The sequence below is a fragment of the Verticillium nonalfalfae genome, assembly GCF_003724135.2.
Source record: "Verticillium nonalfalfae strain VnAa140/NRRL 66861 chromosome Unknown scaffold_7, whole genome shotgun sequence".
NCBI lineage: Eukaryota > Fungi > Ascomycota > Sordariomycetes > Glomerellales > Plectosphaerellaceae > Verticillium > Verticillium nonalfalfae.
Window position 1 is genome coordinate 1 of NW_021167232.1, and position 17,551 is coordinate 17,551.

The following is a 17,551-nucleotide window of genomic DNA, read 5'->3' on the forward strand; positions in this document are numbered from 1 at the left end:
CACCTCCGCCGAGCGCACCTGGACTCCTCGACAGAACGCACCCGTCGCTCTCTGGTCTGGGCCATTGGCAAAGTGGAGAGACACCAAGCAAGACCAAGGCTGCTGCCCGACTGGCGACTCTGCTGCCTCTCACTCAACCGGCAAAGCATGAGCCCGAGACGCTCTCTGCTGTCAGCGGCACCATCAGCATTCTTTGCTCTCTATTGATTCCATACACCCACCCTCCTTCTGACGGTCCATCGCCTCCCATCGCCGGCATTCCCCATCATTCGACTCTGCGCGCGCTGGACGCCTTGCTTGCCTCCTTGCCTGCTGCTCGTTCGCTGCCCGCCTGCTGCGTCGAGCCGACCACGGCCCATTCTTCGCCATCTGCTACCGGGCCCAGCCAGCTCCCCTACCGAGCCAGCTCTCCTACCGAGACCAGCCACCCCGGGCAACCTCGACTCGAGCTCCGACGAACCTCAAACTGAACCCTCTCGTATTCCCTGCCGACCTTGTATCGACCAGTCTTTCCACCGGATACCTCCCATCACAAACCAACACGCATCGTCGACATACAGGTGCCGGCGCAGAGACACCACACACCCACAATGCCGACGGGTTGAACCCCCTGCCCGGTCTGTCCATCTCCATGACCAGGTCCGCGCTGCCGGTCACCAACAACTGTTCCATACAATATCGAGCAAGGTCCTTTTGATTTTGCAGAAGCGTGTATACGCTGACCTTTCCACGACACCGCCTCGCACTTCCTGCCGTCACACAGCGGGCCCCAAACCGAACACCTCCGCCGACTTCTATCCATATATAACGATATTGAACACGACTAATTCTTCACCATGTATCCCAACGGCGCCCAGCGCCATGACCCCTCACGGTCTTTCGCCGTGCCGCCGCCGCCGCCGCTCATGTTGCCGCCGATGCCCGGCCAGACGGGCAACATGATGTCCATCCCACCGCCGCCACCGCGCTTCCCCTCGGCCCCCGCCACCACCACAACCGGCGGCACCAATATGATGCTGCCCCCGCCGCCCGGCCCGCCACCGGGACCGGGCCAGACGTCATGGCACAGCGGCAACTTTGGTCGCATGTACGACGCCCGCGGCGGCTTCAGCATGCCACCGCCGCCCCCGGCATCCGGCCAACAGCAGCACCAGGCCTACAACCCAAAGTTCCACGCCCAGATGGCCGCCGCCGGCGCCACCATGTCGCTGCTGCCGCCGCCGCCCCCCGTGAACAACGAAATGTCGGCAACGTACATCCCCTACGGCGAGACGTACGGCGAGGGCGTCGGCATCCCGGGGCTCGGCGGCTTCGACGACACGGCGACCTACTCGGCCACGTCGCAGAGCTCGTGGCCCACGACGGCCGACTCGTCGCTCCTGACCATGACCAACACAACGACGACACCCTCGGACGACGCCGCCAACAAGTTTGCCCGCGGCATGTCGACGACGTCGAACCCGACGGCGTCGTCGAGCGTGCCCTTCGACCTCGCCCAGCAGTGGCCCATGGACAAGGTTCTCTTCTGGCTGGACGCGAACGGTTTCTCCAAGGACTGGCAGGAGACGTTCAAGAGCCTCAAGATGCACGGCGTCAAATTCCTCGAGGTTGGTGGCGGCCACGGCGGCCGCGGCAACTTTGGTATCATGCACCAGCAGGTCTATCCGGGTCTCGCCGTCCAGTGCACCAAGAGCGGCACCGGCTGGGACCAGACGCGCGAGCGCGACGAGGGCAAGCGCATGCGCAAGCTCGTCCGGAGTATCGTCACTGGCAAGCCCGTCGACAGCGGCACGCGCGTCTCGTCTTCGTCCCACGCCCGCAAAGAGTCTCTGAATTATGGAAGCAACAATCTGCCCAGCGCCGGCACCGACCCGGCCGACTCGCCCATCAAGATGCCCGGCCCCGGCTTCGCGTCCCGCCGCTTCTCCAACCATAGGGCCACCACCATGCCCACGCTTAACAACGGCACCATGTCCTCCGACTCGAACCACAGGGCCCTCCTCAAGAGCGCCGACAGCGACAGCCTCCGCCGCCACAGCCCCAGCTCCACCGACGCCGAGCGCCGCACCGACAGCCCCCTCGAGAGCCCCAACCCGCACCCGCAGCCCCAGCCTCTCTTCGCCCAGTCGACAGGCGCCCTCTCGGCCTCGCCGCGGACCACGAAATTCGGCCACCGCTCCCGCAACAGCACCGACTCGGTCTCGTCGAACCTCGCCATTTATGGCTCAGGCGTGCCGCCAGGCGCGAGCCAGCTGCTGCGGAGTGGCAACCTCAACGAGATGATCTCCACGAGCCCGCGGGATGGCCCCAACGGCGGTGGCAGCCGTCCCTCGCCGCAGGACTCGGGCTCCGAGCCCCCTTCGGCCAAGGACCCCAAGAGCAAGTTCAGCTTCCTGTCGCGCAAGAAGAAGCAGCAGCAGCGCGACGACGGCACGCTCGCGAGCGCCCACGACGACTTTGAGTCGCCCACGTCGCCCAACTACCTTTTCAAGGTCAATTCGTTTGGCTCCAAGAGCGGCAACGCCAGCGACGGGTCGCCCGACCTCAGCCTGCACCCGCCCTCGAGCTTCGGCCTGCCCGACACGACGACGTACGACACCCAGGCCCAGTCGCCGCGGCAGAGAATCTTTGTCCTCGCCACCATGGATGGCTGGAACTACCGCATGTGCGACATCACCGACGGCGAGACGCCGACGGAGCTGCGCCAGATCATCTGTGCCGGCCTCGGCCTCATGGACGCCCAGACGACGCAGCTGTACACGACCGAGCTCGGTGTCTTGAACCACGACGAGCCGCTCGACGACCAGCGACTGCTTACCCAGAAACAGCACAAGGCCGACGCCGTCGGCACCCTCAAGCTCTTTGTCCGGCCCTCGGGCTACATTGCTCAGGGGCCCATCGATCCCAACGGCGTCCCGGCGTCGCTCGCGCCCGGCACGCCCATGGACACGACGTCGTCATCGGGGACGTACGACCGCCTGAACGGCCCGCGCACGCGCTCGTCGTCGTCGCCACCAACCTCGCGCCAGAACACGGTCAGCGGTGAGCGGCCCGACGGCAAAGCTCTCGCGCAGGAGGCCAGCGAGTACCGTGCCGAGATGGAGCGCAAACAGAGGGAGTATCTCGCCAAGCGCCGCCAGGTGGCTGCCATGAAGGACAACCCGTCGCCCGACACGGGCACCGCCGGCGGCTACTACGGCATTGCCGGTCGTAGTGTTGACTTTGACCAGCCGCGCAACTCGCCGTTCGAGGAGAAGAAGCCTGACCAGCTCTTCCCCGCCCGCAAGCCGCCCGCCCCGCCGAGCGACCCCTCGGCGACCCTCATCAAGGCCAACTCGCTGAGCAAGAAAACGGGCCACCAGCTGCGCACGTCGACGGGGTCCGACGCCTACCACCACGCCCGCAGGCCGTCGACGCTAGTCGAGGAGGGGCCCGGCGCGCACGAAATGTCCGAAAAGGGGAAGAAGAAGCCACCGAGCCCCGCCATGGGCGGCATCGGCGCGGCGCTGGCGTCCATGGGACGCGGCCTCGGCGCCATCGGCGCCAACGGCCGGTCGCTCGCGTCGCCGAACCGCGCCGACGGCAGCAGCAGCAACAAATCTGCAGAGCGAGGTAAGGGAGCCATGTCCTCGGTCAACTTTGGCCAATCCGGGTCGGGTCGAAGCAGTCCGCGCGCGTCGTCGGCCTCACCGGGCTCCCTGACCTGGAGTCGCGGCAACATGCCCTTCGTCGTGCCGGACTATTCGCCCGGCGGGACGCCTCTGAACAACCTCCAGACTGAGTATGGACTTGGAGCTAAAGCGCCTCACGCAGCATCAGCCGCCCAAGGACGCCTGCCGTCCCTCGACCACGTCAGCCCGAGCTCGACGCCTGTGCCCGATGCCTCTTCGGTGCACCGACGCAAGTCGCATGGACCAGACTTTGACTTTGAAGACACGGACGTCAACACGTGGGCGCCCGCGCCCAAGGCACCGCCCGCCGCAGCGGCGGATGACGATTCCGGGGACGATTCGGACGATGGGCTCTTTGCGATTCCGATTGCCAAGAAGCAGGCGGCTGCGGCGGCGACGCGTGTGTTTGACGGGGGTGACGGTTCAGATGACGCCATGTCGAGGAGGCCGACCCTGACGGTGAACACGAGGGCCAAGAAGGGTCTATCCGTGGCCTTTACGTCACCCAAGTCTCTGGGCAGCGCAGGTGCGGGCCGTCACGGAGACGAGGAGGACGAGCTGCCGAGCGCACGAAGCGGGCGCAGTTCGAAACGCACGCCCAACACGCCAGCGAGCGACAGCTGGGGTTCAGAGGACGGTAAGCTCAGCAGGCGCAAGTCATTCGTTGAGAAGGACGTGTGGGCGAACCGTCCGACGGCCGAGGCGCTCATCAACAACCTCGACGACTTCTTCCCGAACCTGGATCTCGATCTCCCCGTTCTCGAGGAGGGCGCTGCAGGCGCCGCCGGCAGTAGTAGCGAAGACGCGTCTCTACCGTCGCCCGGTAGCGAGGTGGGACGTAACCTGGGTCACAACCCGAACCAGAACCAGCACCAGAACCAGAGGGCGCGAGCTGGTTCGCAAAACACGCAGGCGCCGCCCAACATACCGGCGGCACTGCCGTCTTCACGCGTTTCGTCCATCTACAACGAAAACGACACGCTGGGTTCGGACGAATCGACGCTCAAGGCGCTCGAGAGGCCGGCGTCGACCGTCTCAAGCGTTGCGCAGAGGAGCATGCGGCGCTCGGGCGGCCTCGGACGAATGAAGTCGATCCGTGAGGTCGCGCGCGGCGCGCACGAGGCGAACAAGCGCTACACAACCACGTCGCAGGCGAGCACGGGCGGCGGGCTCGACAGCTCGGCGCTGATGCGTCGCAAGAGCACCAAAATGTTCAACGCCAACATTGTGCAGATCCGGCCGGACCAGCGGGGCAGCGTGGCCATGCCGCAGATTCCGCAGGACACGCTGCCGAAGCGGCAGACGACGTTCCGGTGGTTCAAGGGTCAGCTCATCGGCAAGGGCACCTATGGACGTGTGTACCTCGGCATGAACGCCACGACGGGTGAGTTCCTCGCTGTCAAGGAGGTCGAGGTCAATCCCAAGGCGGCGGGCGGCGACAAGAACAAGATGAAGGAGCTCGTGGCCGCGCTAGACCAGGAGATCGAGACGATGCAGCACCTGGATCACGACAACATTGTGCAGTACCTGGGCTGCGAGCGCAAGGAAACATCCATCAGCATCTTCCTCGAGTACATTTCCGGTGGCAGCATCGGATCGTGTCTGCGGAAGCACGGCAGTTTCGGCGAGTCGGTCGTGTCCTCGCTGACAGGGCAGATCCTCAACGGCCTGGCGTACCTGCACCGTGAGGGCATTCTGCACCGCGATCTGAAGGCAGACAACATCCTTCTCGACCTTGATGGCACGTGCAAGATTTCGGATTTTGGCATTTCTAAGAAGACGGACAACATCTACGGTAACGACAAGAGCAACAACATGCAGGGGTCAGTTTTCTGGATGGCGCCTGAGGTGATCCGTTCCGAGGGAACGGGATACTCGGCCAAGGTAGACATTTGGAGTCTGGGCTGTGTAGTGCTCGAAATGTTTGCCGGTCGCAGGCCATGGAGCAAGGAGGAAGCCGTAGGCGCCATTTACAAGATCGCCAACGGCGAGACGCCGCCCATCCCGGACGAGGTCAGGGAGACGATCAGCCCGCTGGCCATTGCGTTCATGCTGGACTGCTTTACTGTGTGAGTTTTGCCTTTTTTGGTCACCTCGAACCATGTGCTGACAATGTGGCCAGGAACCCCCACGAGAGGCCTACGGCAGATGTGCTGCTCTCGCAGCATCCCTTCTGCGAGCTGGATCCAGGATACAACTTTTTCGACACGGAGCTGTACGCGAAGATTCGGGGCAAGGAGTTTTGAGATGGTGCTGGGCTGCGAGCGGGTCTGGTGCCAGGATTTGGGTGCGACTGAGGGATTCAGCGCGGCGTTTAGAGGCGATGAGTTGTTACCAATGGTTGCTGGGATATGGGCTGTCTGCTTGTCAAGGATGGATGTACATGATAGAGGTCATCCCACCGTGGTTGATATGGTGTCCAACTGTAGGATATATGACATGATCGATCCCGATCCTCTGCCTCATGATGCATTCGCATGAATATATGGTGATGTCTGACGATTCTCGATGAAGGTTCACACCATTGTATTGGCAAGCGACGTTTAAGTTTTTATTGTCGTTGCATCTGAGCAAGGGGACGTGCCGCGTTGTCACACGAGAAGTGCCGGATCGATGGTGACAGCCCGCTGTCGTAGGGCCGCGCAGGGCGTAGCTGGCGGGCCGTGTGGCCTCCAGTACGCTCCAGTTCAGTCAGCGTCCACTTACCCCGCAAAGACGAAAAAAAGGGGGAGGAGCCAGAAAGGGGGGAGCCCATGTCGGAGAGCTGGGATGGTCTACATGTAGCTCGGTTAGCGGGTCGGGGTCAGGGCGGCGGGGAGGGAGCTTTGGGCGTTGGGATTTCCGGGTTCCGCTTCTTGTTTTGTCTCGCCCAGGTATGGTGTCTCGGCGGGATATGGAGGAAGAGAAGAAGAATGGTGGTCTCTCAGGAGAGAAGCGTCCGGCAGGCGTGTTGTTCTCATTCGGGAGGGGGGCGGGCTGTTGATGATTCCATGACCCTTTGCGAGAATGCGATCCATCTTCTTGCGGCTGTGCCTGGAGTGTTGTGTATTCCTCAGGGTGGACAAGAGGCAGATTGGTCACGAGATGCACCGGCGAGGCACATGCCTAGGAAGGTACATGTTCAGTCCCTTAGTGCCTAGTAGCTGGCTACTTCACTTACCTAGGTAGGTAGGCGTGGCGTGGCGTGGTATATGCAGATGAAATGGGGCAGGAAGCACTGGCGGCCCAGGCCAGCTAGCGTGGCGGAGAAGCTGAGGCAGGCAAGCAGGGGCATCTGCTGAGGTGGCTACCTACCTAGTAGGTAATAACAGATAAAATTCACAGACTAAACTACATCGGGAGGCTAGTGGCCTCTCTCGGAGCCTAGGCATTTGTAGGTAGGTCGGTCGCATCGCTCAACCGTGTACGCCTGAGGTAACCTTACCTCGCTTTAGCTACCTTACCAACCTTAAGATCGCCTTACCTGTCTAGGTAGGGTGGTCAATGGACTGCCTTTGACGCAGTGCAACACAAATTGAACTTTCTAAATTGGCCTCCATATCCAATAGCAGCAGTAGGAGGCAAAGCGTCACAGACAATTGGGTAAAACGGAACATGGAGCCACAGACGAGAAGAGACACGGGCAGAAACAGAAATACATGCGACTCGACCAGGCGCTTGGCATGACCTCGTGTGCCGGATCGGAAGGAAAAGTCAATCTTGGCACGTCGGTGACGGTGGACTGGGCCAAGCTCGCCAGGCCATTGTCGCTGTTCCTCAGGTGTCTCAACCCCTGGGAATAACGACTGCGGTAACCAACGGCTCCCCCACCTTCTCCCCTTGGACTTTTTTAGGGGCCGGGTCAAGGTCCAGCACGGTCCAGGCAAGGATGGAGGCCACAGGCTCAGGGTCTGATCGACCACTTCGCATCTGGGCAGGGTCGATCAAGCCGTCCCCATTCCTTCCCGCTCGTCGGTCGCCCTTTCCCGCGCCCGATGCTCTGGCTTTTTGGCTTTTGGCTTTTTGCATCTGGCATCTTCCTCCTGCTCTTCGCTTCTTGCATCTCACTCTCCTTGCGCGCAATCCTTCTCATTGTTTGAAGAGTCCATTGCAAGCTCAGCATGACTGCGCAGTAGATCTCGCCTTGTCATTCTGCCGCTCATCACGACCTCCGTCTCTGGCACCCCAGAGACCAGCGGAGCTCTCGACTCCGTCCGCCCACAGTGACGATCCCTCCTCGCCTCTGCTCTCCCTCGCCTGTTCGTCTCCCCGCCACGCCAGATCTCCGTCACCATGGTCCGCCGGCGAAGTCGCGTCGTGCTCCTCGTCGCCGTCGCCATCGTCTTCCTCCTCTACCGTGTCTTCCAGAACTCCGACTGGGACCCCGCGCGAGCGCCCACGTCTCCCAAGACCAACATCCCCGCCGGCCACAGCCACCCAGTTGAGCACCCCTTCGAGGACGAGCACGAGCAAAACCCCATCCCGCCCGCCGCCGCCGCTGATCAGAAGGCCGACTCGAAACCTGCTGTTATTCCTGATGCCGACACGAACCCTCTCTTGACCCCCAGCGCCGGTGATGTTGCTGCTGTCCCCGAGCCCGACCCCAAGCCTGTTGGTCTCGCTTCGCCGCCTGCTGATGACCCTCCTCGCGATGATCCCTTCAGGGACACGACCAAGACCGGCCCTGCTCTTCCTGAACCCGACACTGGCAAGCCCGAGAAGTCTGACCAGGTTCTCCACCCTGAAGACATTCGCATCCAGAAGCCTCCCAGCCGTCAGCCTCAGGTCACCGATGCCACCGATGCCGCCAAGACACAGATCCATTGGCACAAGCAAACCGAGCACTTCCCCGTGCCTACCGAGTCCATTATCCCTCTGCCCACCGGCAAGCCCAAGCCGTTCCCCAAGATCCAGCATGTCTTCACGCCCGAGACCGAGGCGGCTGCCGTCAAGGAAACGCGCCAGAAACGCCTCGCGCTCGTCAAGGCCGAAGCCAAGCGCTCCTGGGATGGATACCGCAAATTTGCCTGGACTCACGACGAGCTGTCGCCCGTGAGCGAGCGCTTCCGCGACCCCTTCTGCGGATGGGCTGCCACCTTGGTTGACGCCCTCGACACGCTGTGGATCATGGGTCTGAAGGACGAGTTCAAAGAAGCCGCCGAGGCCGTTGCCGATATTGACTTTACCTACAGCGACAAGCGCCGTGACATACCCGTGTTCGAGACCATTATTCGCTACCTCGGTGGTCTGCTGGCCGCGTACGACGTGAGCGGCGGTCACGATGGCGACTACCCTGTCTTGCTCAACAAGGCGACAGAGCTCGCCGAGATCCTCATGGGCGTCTTCGACACGCCCAACCGCATGCCAATCCTGTACTACAATTGGATGCCTGACTTTGCCTCGCAGCCTCATCGCGCTGGCTCAGGCAGCATTGCTGAGATTGCGTCCATGTCGATGGAGTTCACGCGTCTGGCGCAGCTGACGGGGAACAATAAGTATTATGATGCCATTGCGCGCGTGACCAATGCTCTGAGGGACCTCCAAGAGCGTGGCACATCCATCCCTGGCATCTTCCCCGAAAACCTGGACATATCGGGCTGCAACAAGACGGCTACGGCCGCGCGCAATGCACTTGCCGAGGAGAAGGCCGAAATGAGAGCCAAGGAGGAGGCTGCCAAGCTGCATCAACCCCAAGGCTACGTTCCGGGACAGGACGGCGTCACTGCCACTGACCCTGCGGCGGAGCCAGAGGATGATGATGGGTCCGCTCTGCCCAAGGTCGTCGCCCCGGCCGCGATCAAGCCTGCGGATGACGCCCCGCCTGCTGAGAAAGAATCTGCCGCGGGGAGCCAAACAGCTGCCGATGAAGAACTTGCAGTGGGCGACGTTCCGGCTTCCAAATGGTCGAAGCCTGCTGGCGGAACGCCCAACGCCCCTGAGGACCCAGCTGTAGCTCGCCGTGCCCTCCGAGTGGATACCGCTGGCGATGTCCAGGCAGAACTCGATCCCAACCAGAAGGGAAAGAACTTCCTGACGCCCGACGACTTGCCATCCTACCCCGGCTCGACCACCGGAGACGAGCGATCGCAGGCGCCTATCGCCGCTGACGGCAAGTTCGCCAGCTGGGACTGTATTGAACAGGGTATTGTGCCCAGTGGTTACGGTTACGAACAGTACAGTATGGGTGGCAGCCAGGATTCGGCGTACGAGTACTTCCCGAAAGAGGACCTTTTGCTTGGCGGCCTGGCCCCCGAGTACAAGGACCTGCACATCGGCACAGTCGAGGCTGTCAGAAAACAACTGCTCTACCGCGCCATGGCTCCCGAGGATAGAGACGTGCTCTTCTCGGCCAAAATCGTGACGTCGGGTGACATTGCCAATGACGCCCGGTACGAGTACGAGGTCACGCATCTGACATGTTTCCTCGGCGGTATGTTCGGGCTCGGCGCTCAGATGTACGACCGTCCTGAGGATCTTGAGATCGCCAAGAAGCTGACAGACGGTTGCGTCTGGGCTTACGAGTCGATGCCGTCCGGCATCATGCCCGAAGGGTCAAATGTCGTTCCCTGCGCCTCGATGGAGAGCTGCCCATACAACGAGACCCTTTGGTGGCAGTATCTCGACCCATCGGCAGAGTACCGTGACAACAGCGTCAAGGAATGGGAGGAAAAGCAGGCGCAGAAGAAAATCAAGCAGGCCGCAAAGCCTGCCGAGGACGACGAACAGGGTCAGCTGCGGGCTCAGCAGGAGGAGCGCAGAAAGGCCGAAGCCGCTGCGGCCGTCCTAGACGAGCCCCCGATGGCACCTGCTCCTGGAATTGAGGCCGGGGCGACCAAGGAGATGTTCAACGACGACACGCCTCGCAGGCCTATGCCTGTCGATGATGAAGTGATGATCCAGCCGAATTTTGACGACGAGGTGAAGCTCCCCGACTTTGATGACATCAAAGTTCCTGAGGTTGAGGCACCTGTGGTCGAGGCGCCCGTGGTCAATATTCCTGTAGAGGAAGTGCCTGTGGCGCCAGCTGGAGATGCCCATGAAGAACATATCCACGCCAAGAGGGCACCTCCCCCCGTGGAGGACCCGAGCAACCCAGGCACAATAGACACGCTGGAACCCAAGCAAGTTCCCCCTACAGACAACACGCAGAATGTTGCGGGTGGCGTCATTGGGCAAATACCCATCGACGACACTACGGCCCTCACGCCCCCGGCAGCACCAGCGACAATCCCGGAGCTGCCAGACCCCAAGCCTATGAACCATGAGGAGTTCGTCAAGAACCGCATCGAGACGGAGCGCATTCCGCCCGGCTTCTCAGCCATCAACCACCGCCACTACATCCTACGGTACGTTTGACTCATTGCTACCCGACGCGAGTTTATTACTGACAGCCGCAGCCCCGAGGCCATCGAGTCTGTCTGGTACATGTATCGCATTACCGGCGATCCTATCTGGCAGGAAAAGGGCTGGCGTATGTTCGAGGCCGTTGTCAAGGCCACGGCCACGTCCATCGGCAACAGCGCCATCGAGGATGTGACATCGACGCAGCCGACCAAGACCGACGAGATGGAGAGTTTTTGGCTTGCTGAGACACTCAAGTACTTCTACCTGCTGTTCGCGGATACCGATGTCATCAGTCTTGATGACTGGGTGTTGAACACGGAGGCCCATCCCTTCCGGAGGCCCAAGGAGTAGGGTCAAATAATGTAGGGTCGTGGGGGAGTAACGATGCATGGGTGGCGTTTGGTGTTGGGACGGGGTGCATAGCCTCTGTTGAATTCAATGTTTCCGCCTCTGACTTGCTACTTGGTTGCGGTGCTTAGTTATGTCTGGCATGCCGAGCCTAGGTGTGGTGTTGAGTAGAGGTCATCAGTCTGCAGGTCTCCCAGATTGTGTATCGTACATCGCCGTTGGTCGAAGTCGTAGCGGTCAGTTGTTCGCGATCGGTCGCCATGCTTCTGGTCAAAAAGGGGACGGGTGTTAATCGCAGCACCAATTTGCGATGGACGCCATTATTGTACGCCACGGATTCAGGCGATCAAGTCATGGCGAGACTCCTGCTTGATCGGGGGGCTCAAATCGATGCCAGAGCTTACATGGGCAAAACGTCACTGTGGGTTGCCACGTTTGGAGGTGCAGAAGATATGGTAAGACTTCTGATCGAACAAGGCGCAAATGCCACTCTAAGTCACAAGTATCCGGGTAGCCTGGTCGAACTAGCTCAAAGCAGAGGGACTTCCACTATTTGGAAGATGCTTCTCGCGGCTTGCGAGCGTTCCTGAGGGAACTTACGAAGAGCCCAGCCAGTGGTCCTCCACATATATCGCGGTTACTGGCTTTCGGCTGGGGCATCACCATGTCTCTTGTCGGCATTTGCGATGAGAGAAGCTCAGTAGACAGCATGGTGCGAGGTCATTGCCCGCCACCACCATCGTCTTTTCTCGTAGTTATAATTCAGCTTTCATATTTGCCTCCATATCTCAATCACGTCGTCTTGTCATGTGACACCTTGATCATGGGCTGATACAATTTCCGCTGCCACCGATACCACAGCCCTGTCGTGAGAAGAGTAACCGGGATAGCAAAAGCCCAGTATATCCAAATCCTATTCGAAACGCTCCACTCTCCAGTATCGTCATCGACATTGAAAAACGACATGCTGAAAACAGCAGAGATGAACGTGGCGGGAAGGAAAGCCAGCGTCAGGAACGAGATGGTCTTCATCGCGGCACTGTCCGACTGCGCGGCCCGGGCAATCTCGACGCCGGTGCGCGAATCGTGCTGCGCGACCGTGTGGAACGCGAGCTGCATCTCATTGGCGAGCCTCTCCTTGTTAGAGGAGGAGCGGCAGCGGAGGCTCTCGAACATGTGCTTGAAGAACTCGAGCCGCTGGTGGACGTGCCTGTGCGTGAACCTGGCGCGACGGTCCGCGGCGGCGGCGGCCGGCGCCTCGTCGGCCAAGACGGCGTGGTGGGCCAGGGTGCTCTCCATGGACACGGCGCCGAGGTCGAGCGTCTCGCAAATGTGAATGGCGTGGCGCGCGAGGTCGTGCAGCCTCTGGTAGTCCGGCGACGGGGTCTCCTTTGTGCGCTCCTTTTCCAGGTCGCGCACGTAGGTCCGGAGCGACCAGACGGCGTCGTTCTGGACGCGGACGACCTCCTCGGCGAGGCAGAGGTGGATCAGAAAGGGGTCCCGGAGGAGTTCTTTCGTGACTGGATCAAGGAGCGGTCTCGGTAATCTTTGTTCGAGCTCTTTCGGCGCATCAAAGACGAGGACGACGGTCTGGTTCTGGTTGGCCGACCACCTGACGACGACATTGATCTTGTACCATGAATGGTGAATCTTCTCCTTGCCGGCGAGTTGCTTGACGAGATACCGCGACCATGTTGCTGCTATTGTCAGCAAACCCCCCTGCTTCCTTCTGAAGCGAAGCACGTACTGACTGTGGCGATGTTTCCCTTGTCATCGCCCGTGGTATCGCAGCCAAAGTATCCGTTCGACCGCTTGCTGTAATCAGACCACCAAAGCTCGGGAATCAGAAACGCTTTCGTAAAGGCACGCCTGCACAGGTGGCAGGAACGGGTCTTATCGGCATTGGCTTGGCTGTGTATGCATCAGCAGCAGTTCCCAGGCCGTCAGAAAGGGAGAGGAGAGCTGCTCAGTGCGCACATCACCACCAGGGGAGAGCGCGGGAGTGCTCGTTGTGCCTCGCCGTCCTCCGCTGCAGCAGACAACGTGGAGGGGCTCAGCAATTGTTTCTGCCATGGGCAGCCTGGTACATGTCAGCCGTTGGAAGAACTACTCGTTGGAGCTGAGTCGAGCCTCACCCTCTTCCCAGGCCAGAACTTGCAGGCTGCGGCAGTCGTGCTTCTCATTGTCCATCATTATTGCGTCGCGAAGCAGTCACAGGAAGGGCTCATTTCATGCTTTCGAATTTCGGACATTGCAAGGCTCGAGAGGAGTAAGATTGCCACGAGAACCACGAGAACCACGATGAGAGGTCGTCTTGTCGAGGCTGTGCACTGAATTGAGGCCGCGTCGCTGGGGGGCCACGGCGCCTATTCCGCCAGTGAGAAGGAAGGTTGTATCACATCCATGCTCTCGTGGGGCAAAATCATGAAACCCTCACGTTGCACCAAGTTGGTGAGGGTAGCGGTTTTGGGGGAAAATGCAGATTTCATTCTTATTCTCATCTCGTTCCACACTTTCGTGAATCAGATCACATATACTCCTACAGTCGTTTCAATTCCCAAGCCTCCCCCCAATTCCCAAATGTCCCCGAATCCGTCGAGGCTGCGCATGATGATCATCGCGGCCGCAAGATACCGATAGTGAAAGGGGCGCTGAAGTGACCCCATACATGCGTGTCGTTCCACGGCCGAAGCCTCTCTATCAAAGTCGCGCAAGGGGGGTGGGGTTGGTGATGATTATGCACGTTTTCCCATGCTTTCCAAATAAAAAAAAAAGACAAAAGCAAGCCCAAGTTCCCAAAAAACGCCTGTCCCGATGCTGGCCTTTTGAACCCATTCCTCGGTTGCCCATGTACATCATTTTCCGTGTCTGCCTGGCGCGGCGGAGCACCCAGCTTAGTCCACCATCTGGCTCAGCACGCGGATCGAGAGGATCATGACGAGCAGGCCGATGGTGACGATGATGAGTTGTGCAAAGCTGAACCAGCCGAGCACCATGGCGCTCGTGCCGACGGCTGACCGGACGGCTCCGTTGCCAAAGTCTTGCGCTATAATCGAGGCGGCGACTGACGCGGTGTGCTGCCACAGGACGGAGACGAGTACAAAGATGGAGGCGATGAAGATGATGGCCAGAGAGATTTGCGAGACGGGACGGGACGGGAAGGGCTTGACTTCGCGGTCGGAACCCTCCGAGTCCTCCTCTTCGTGCCAGCCGGGGAAGGTGGCGAGAAGGAGGAAACAGATGAAGGCGAAGATGATGGCGATGATGCTGCAGAGGGTATTAGATGGAGGACTGGGGAGAGAACAAGAGCGGATCGCTTACATCAGGTAGGGGAACACCACCATGTCCTTGAACTCGCTAGCGAGCCAGATGAGGTTCAGCGGATCTTGGTCAACCGAGACCTCGTTGGCGAGAGACGTCGCATTGTTACTACACAGCCAACTGCCACCATCGGGCGAGATGCAGATGCCAAAGTAGCCGACACGGGTGGCGAGGCGCGCGTCACCAGCAATGTTGCTGATGGCGGTATGAACGTTGTAGTCGACCTGCGCCGTGTCGGGGCGGGCCTCGTAGTTCTCGTAGTAAATGGTCAGGAGGAAGATGTCAGGGATGAGCGGCGAGGAGGATGAGCAGCCCGCGAGAAGAAGCGCTGGAATCACCGTTAGCTGGTGACGTTTGGTCATCGAGGCGGGGTTGTACGTACAAAGCATGATGATGGCGATGGCTATCAAGATCATCAACACGTGGTGGTAACCGAGAAACGGTATGAACCCTGGGAAGAATGCGTCAGTCAGCCGGTTCGCAGAGGTGAGGAATGCCTGGCTCTCGCGTGGCAGAAGTAGGACACAACGTACGGTACCATCCCACTTGGAATTTGGCCATGGCGGCGGTTTACGTGAACGCGCGGCTCGAGGAGGACCCCCCTTCTTTCCCTGATCGCTGAGCCCTCTCCCCGTTCTCCGTTCTGCGGAGCAACGGTCGGGTCTGGGTTGCGCGCAGTGCTGGCAGGACACTCAACTCGACGGCGAGATGAGCTCGACGATGGGGGAGGGTTTGCCGATGGAGCACGAAGCACGATTCGTGGGGACGAAGCGATCTGGAATGCGGGTATCTCGTGTCGTCTTTCGTGGACTGGAAAGGTTTGGTGTGGAAGAACGGGGCCGCGAGGAATTCGGAACGGCTCGGATCGACCTAGATGTGCGGGCGAAAGAATAGACTTGTCAGACCAAAAGAATGCACCGGTCCTTGGGGCTCTGGAATGATGGGATCTTTCTTTGTTCGGCTCTGGTATGGAGGAAGGAAGAGAGGGTTTGGAATGGTGAAGTGAGGGTCGAGGGGGTGGGAGGGTGTGACTTAGTTTTGCGTGGGCTTTCTGACAAGGCGAGCTCGAGCACGGCTTGCGCGGGATGGCAGTGTTGAGTAGGATGATGTATGCTAGTGGGCAAGAATCAAGATGGCTGGAGAAGAGGGTGGCACGTCTATGAGGTATCGGCGGATCGACATACGTGGTGCGTGATGGTAGCTAGGCCAACCTCCTGTATTTACTTTGCTCCGGCTGTGGTTGGCCTGGAGACGGGGGGTAAAGGTGGGGCGCCATCCGGGCTGTGACGTGGGATGGCCAGCGCGTTTCACTACGGGAGATCCACTGGTACCTGAGTGCTCTCGATTTGGCAGGGGTCTCGCTGCGCGGTTGGGGTTAGGCTGAGGGCACCTTGGGGCACCAGGCTCGGGGCAACAGGCTTGGGGCACAAGGCTGCCGCAAAGTGGTTGCGTTAGTGACCGGCAGGCCCGCGTGCCTGCATGCTCCCAATTCCGCTGGTCTCCACATCCGCGCCTACCGTTGGACCCTACCTAGGTTCCTACCTACACAGGTACCTTACCTCAGGTAGGTGCTTACCAAAGGTACTTACCCAACGTATGTAGGCCCAGGTATAGCGAAAATGCTTTCCTGCCCCTCCATCAACAGCACCCCTGGGCGCCCACTAGCCCTGGCCGAGAACATCAGAGGAACCATCATCCATGGCCTGTTAAGCTTAATTCCCAGAATTCCTTGCTTTCTCCCCTCAAACGCCCGGACGCCTGGCATCGATGACCAACCCATCCCGGCCGGGGGGTTCGGGGCTTCGTCGAATCGAGCATCATCGCCACTCGCTTCAGTCGTCACGACAACAAGCAGGATGCTGCCACCTTCCCTTCGTGTCTACCTACCCTACGTACAGCTCTGGCAACCAAGCAGTCGTCGGCAGCCATTGGACTTTCAGCTGCTGCCTAGCACTTGGCTGCAGGCGCGCAGGATGGTCGAGATTGGAGGAACACCCGTCGTCCATCTGCCTGCTGTGCCCATTGGCGACATTCACCTTCCCCCCCCCACCCCCGGTTCGAATTTACCAACAAATCAGTGAAACAAGACTACCTTTGCATCAAGCTGCCCTACAAGTATGCAATCTCGGTAGAGTCGAGGCTCGCTCTCAGTTCCGTGCTTATCCTGTCCTCATTCAACACGCCAGTGTGGTATTCTACTCAATACAGGCGTCAAAAGGGGCCTTGGGAGGTTAGTGCTTGCCATCGACAAAGTCGACCTCTATAACAATGGGAACTTGGTGATTCTCAAGAGTTACTCCGCATCACTGGTCTGCCGAAGCGATTCGGAACACAGCCATGGCCGATGGTTCGAGGAAGATATTCGACAGTTTTCAAGTGCCGATATGCCCAGAAAGTACGCAACACTGCAAAAGCATCCCTTGGCGGCTTCAGGAGTAGCGCATTGTTGTACACGACTGGTAATTTAGCCGACAGCCGTTGTGATGCGCGTGATTGAGTGGCTCGAAGATTCAAGGACATCGATGACCCGATCAAATGCCATTAAAATAGGCGAGTCCTTGTACATGTCATGTTACTATGCATTGGCATAGGGTCCGGAAGTCTGTGCTGCCGTTACATGATCTTCACGATATGCCCGAAATATGCTTTCGTCGAGATTGAACTTGTGCATTGTCGACATATCATCGAGTCCTCACTTGAAGGGTCCATCACTGCTGGGGGAAGCCTGGTCACCCTTTACGGTACTGAAGCATGAGCTTGTAAGGCTTGGGAGATTGTAGGCCATGATGAAACTGGCTGCACACTGGTCTATATACCTGATGAGAATATGCAAGATGATTCGTCGCCTTAGATTCGCAGCAGCAGCCTTTAAAGAGGAGCTTTCCTCG

The 17,551-nt window shown here is 59.7% G+C and overlaps 4 protein-coding genes across 4 annotated transcripts; 2 read left to right on the forward strand and 2 right to left on the reverse strand.

Annotated features, from left to right (window-relative positions):
* Positions 1 to 836: 836 nt before the first annotated feature.
* D7B24_008044 (uncharacterized protein) lies at positions 837 to 5,917 on the forward strand (the record flags this gene model as incomplete). The annotated part of the gene is made up of 2 exons (XM_028642141.1): positions 837 to 5,740; positions 5,794 to 5,917. The coding sequence occupies 2 exons, from the start codon at positions 837 to 839 to the stop codon at positions 5,915 to 5,917; spliced, it is 5,028 nt and encodes a 1,675-aa protein (XP_028498513.1).
* Positions 5,918 to 7,943: 2,026 nt separating this feature from the next.
* D7B24_008045 (uncharacterized protein) lies at positions 7,944 to 11,345 on the forward strand (the record flags this gene model as incomplete). The annotated part of the gene is made up of 2 exons (XM_028642142.1): positions 7,944 to 10,996; positions 11,048 to 11,345. 2 exons carry the CDS (start codon positions 7,944 to 7,946, stop codon positions 11,343 to 11,345), a joined length of 3,351 nt encoding a protein of 1,116 aa, XP_028498514.1.
* Positions 11,346 to 12,134: 789 nt separating this feature from the next.
* On the reverse strand, positions 12,135 to 13,535 carry D7B24_008046 (uncharacterized protein; the record flags this gene model as incomplete). Its single annotated transcript, XM_028642143.1, has 4 exons — positions 12,135 to 13,039; positions 13,090 to 13,253; positions 13,320 to 13,422; positions 13,478 to 13,535. The coding sequence occupies 4 exons, from the start codon at positions 13,533 to 13,535 to the stop codon at positions 12,135 to 12,137; spliced, it is 1,230 nt and encodes a 409-aa protein (XP_028498515.1).
* Positions 13,536 to 14,236: 701 nt separating this feature from the next.
* D7B24_008047 (uncharacterized protein) lies at positions 14,237 to 15,224 on the reverse strand (the record flags this gene model as incomplete). The annotated part of the gene is made up of 4 exons (XM_028642144.1): positions 14,237 to 14,609; positions 14,664 to 14,991; positions 15,046 to 15,114; positions 15,197 to 15,224. The coding sequence occupies 4 exons, from the start codon at positions 15,222 to 15,224 to the stop codon at positions 14,237 to 14,239; spliced, it is 798 nt and encodes a 265-aa protein (XP_028498516.1).
* Between the last annotated feature and the right edge of the window lie 2,327 nt (positions 15,225 to 17,551).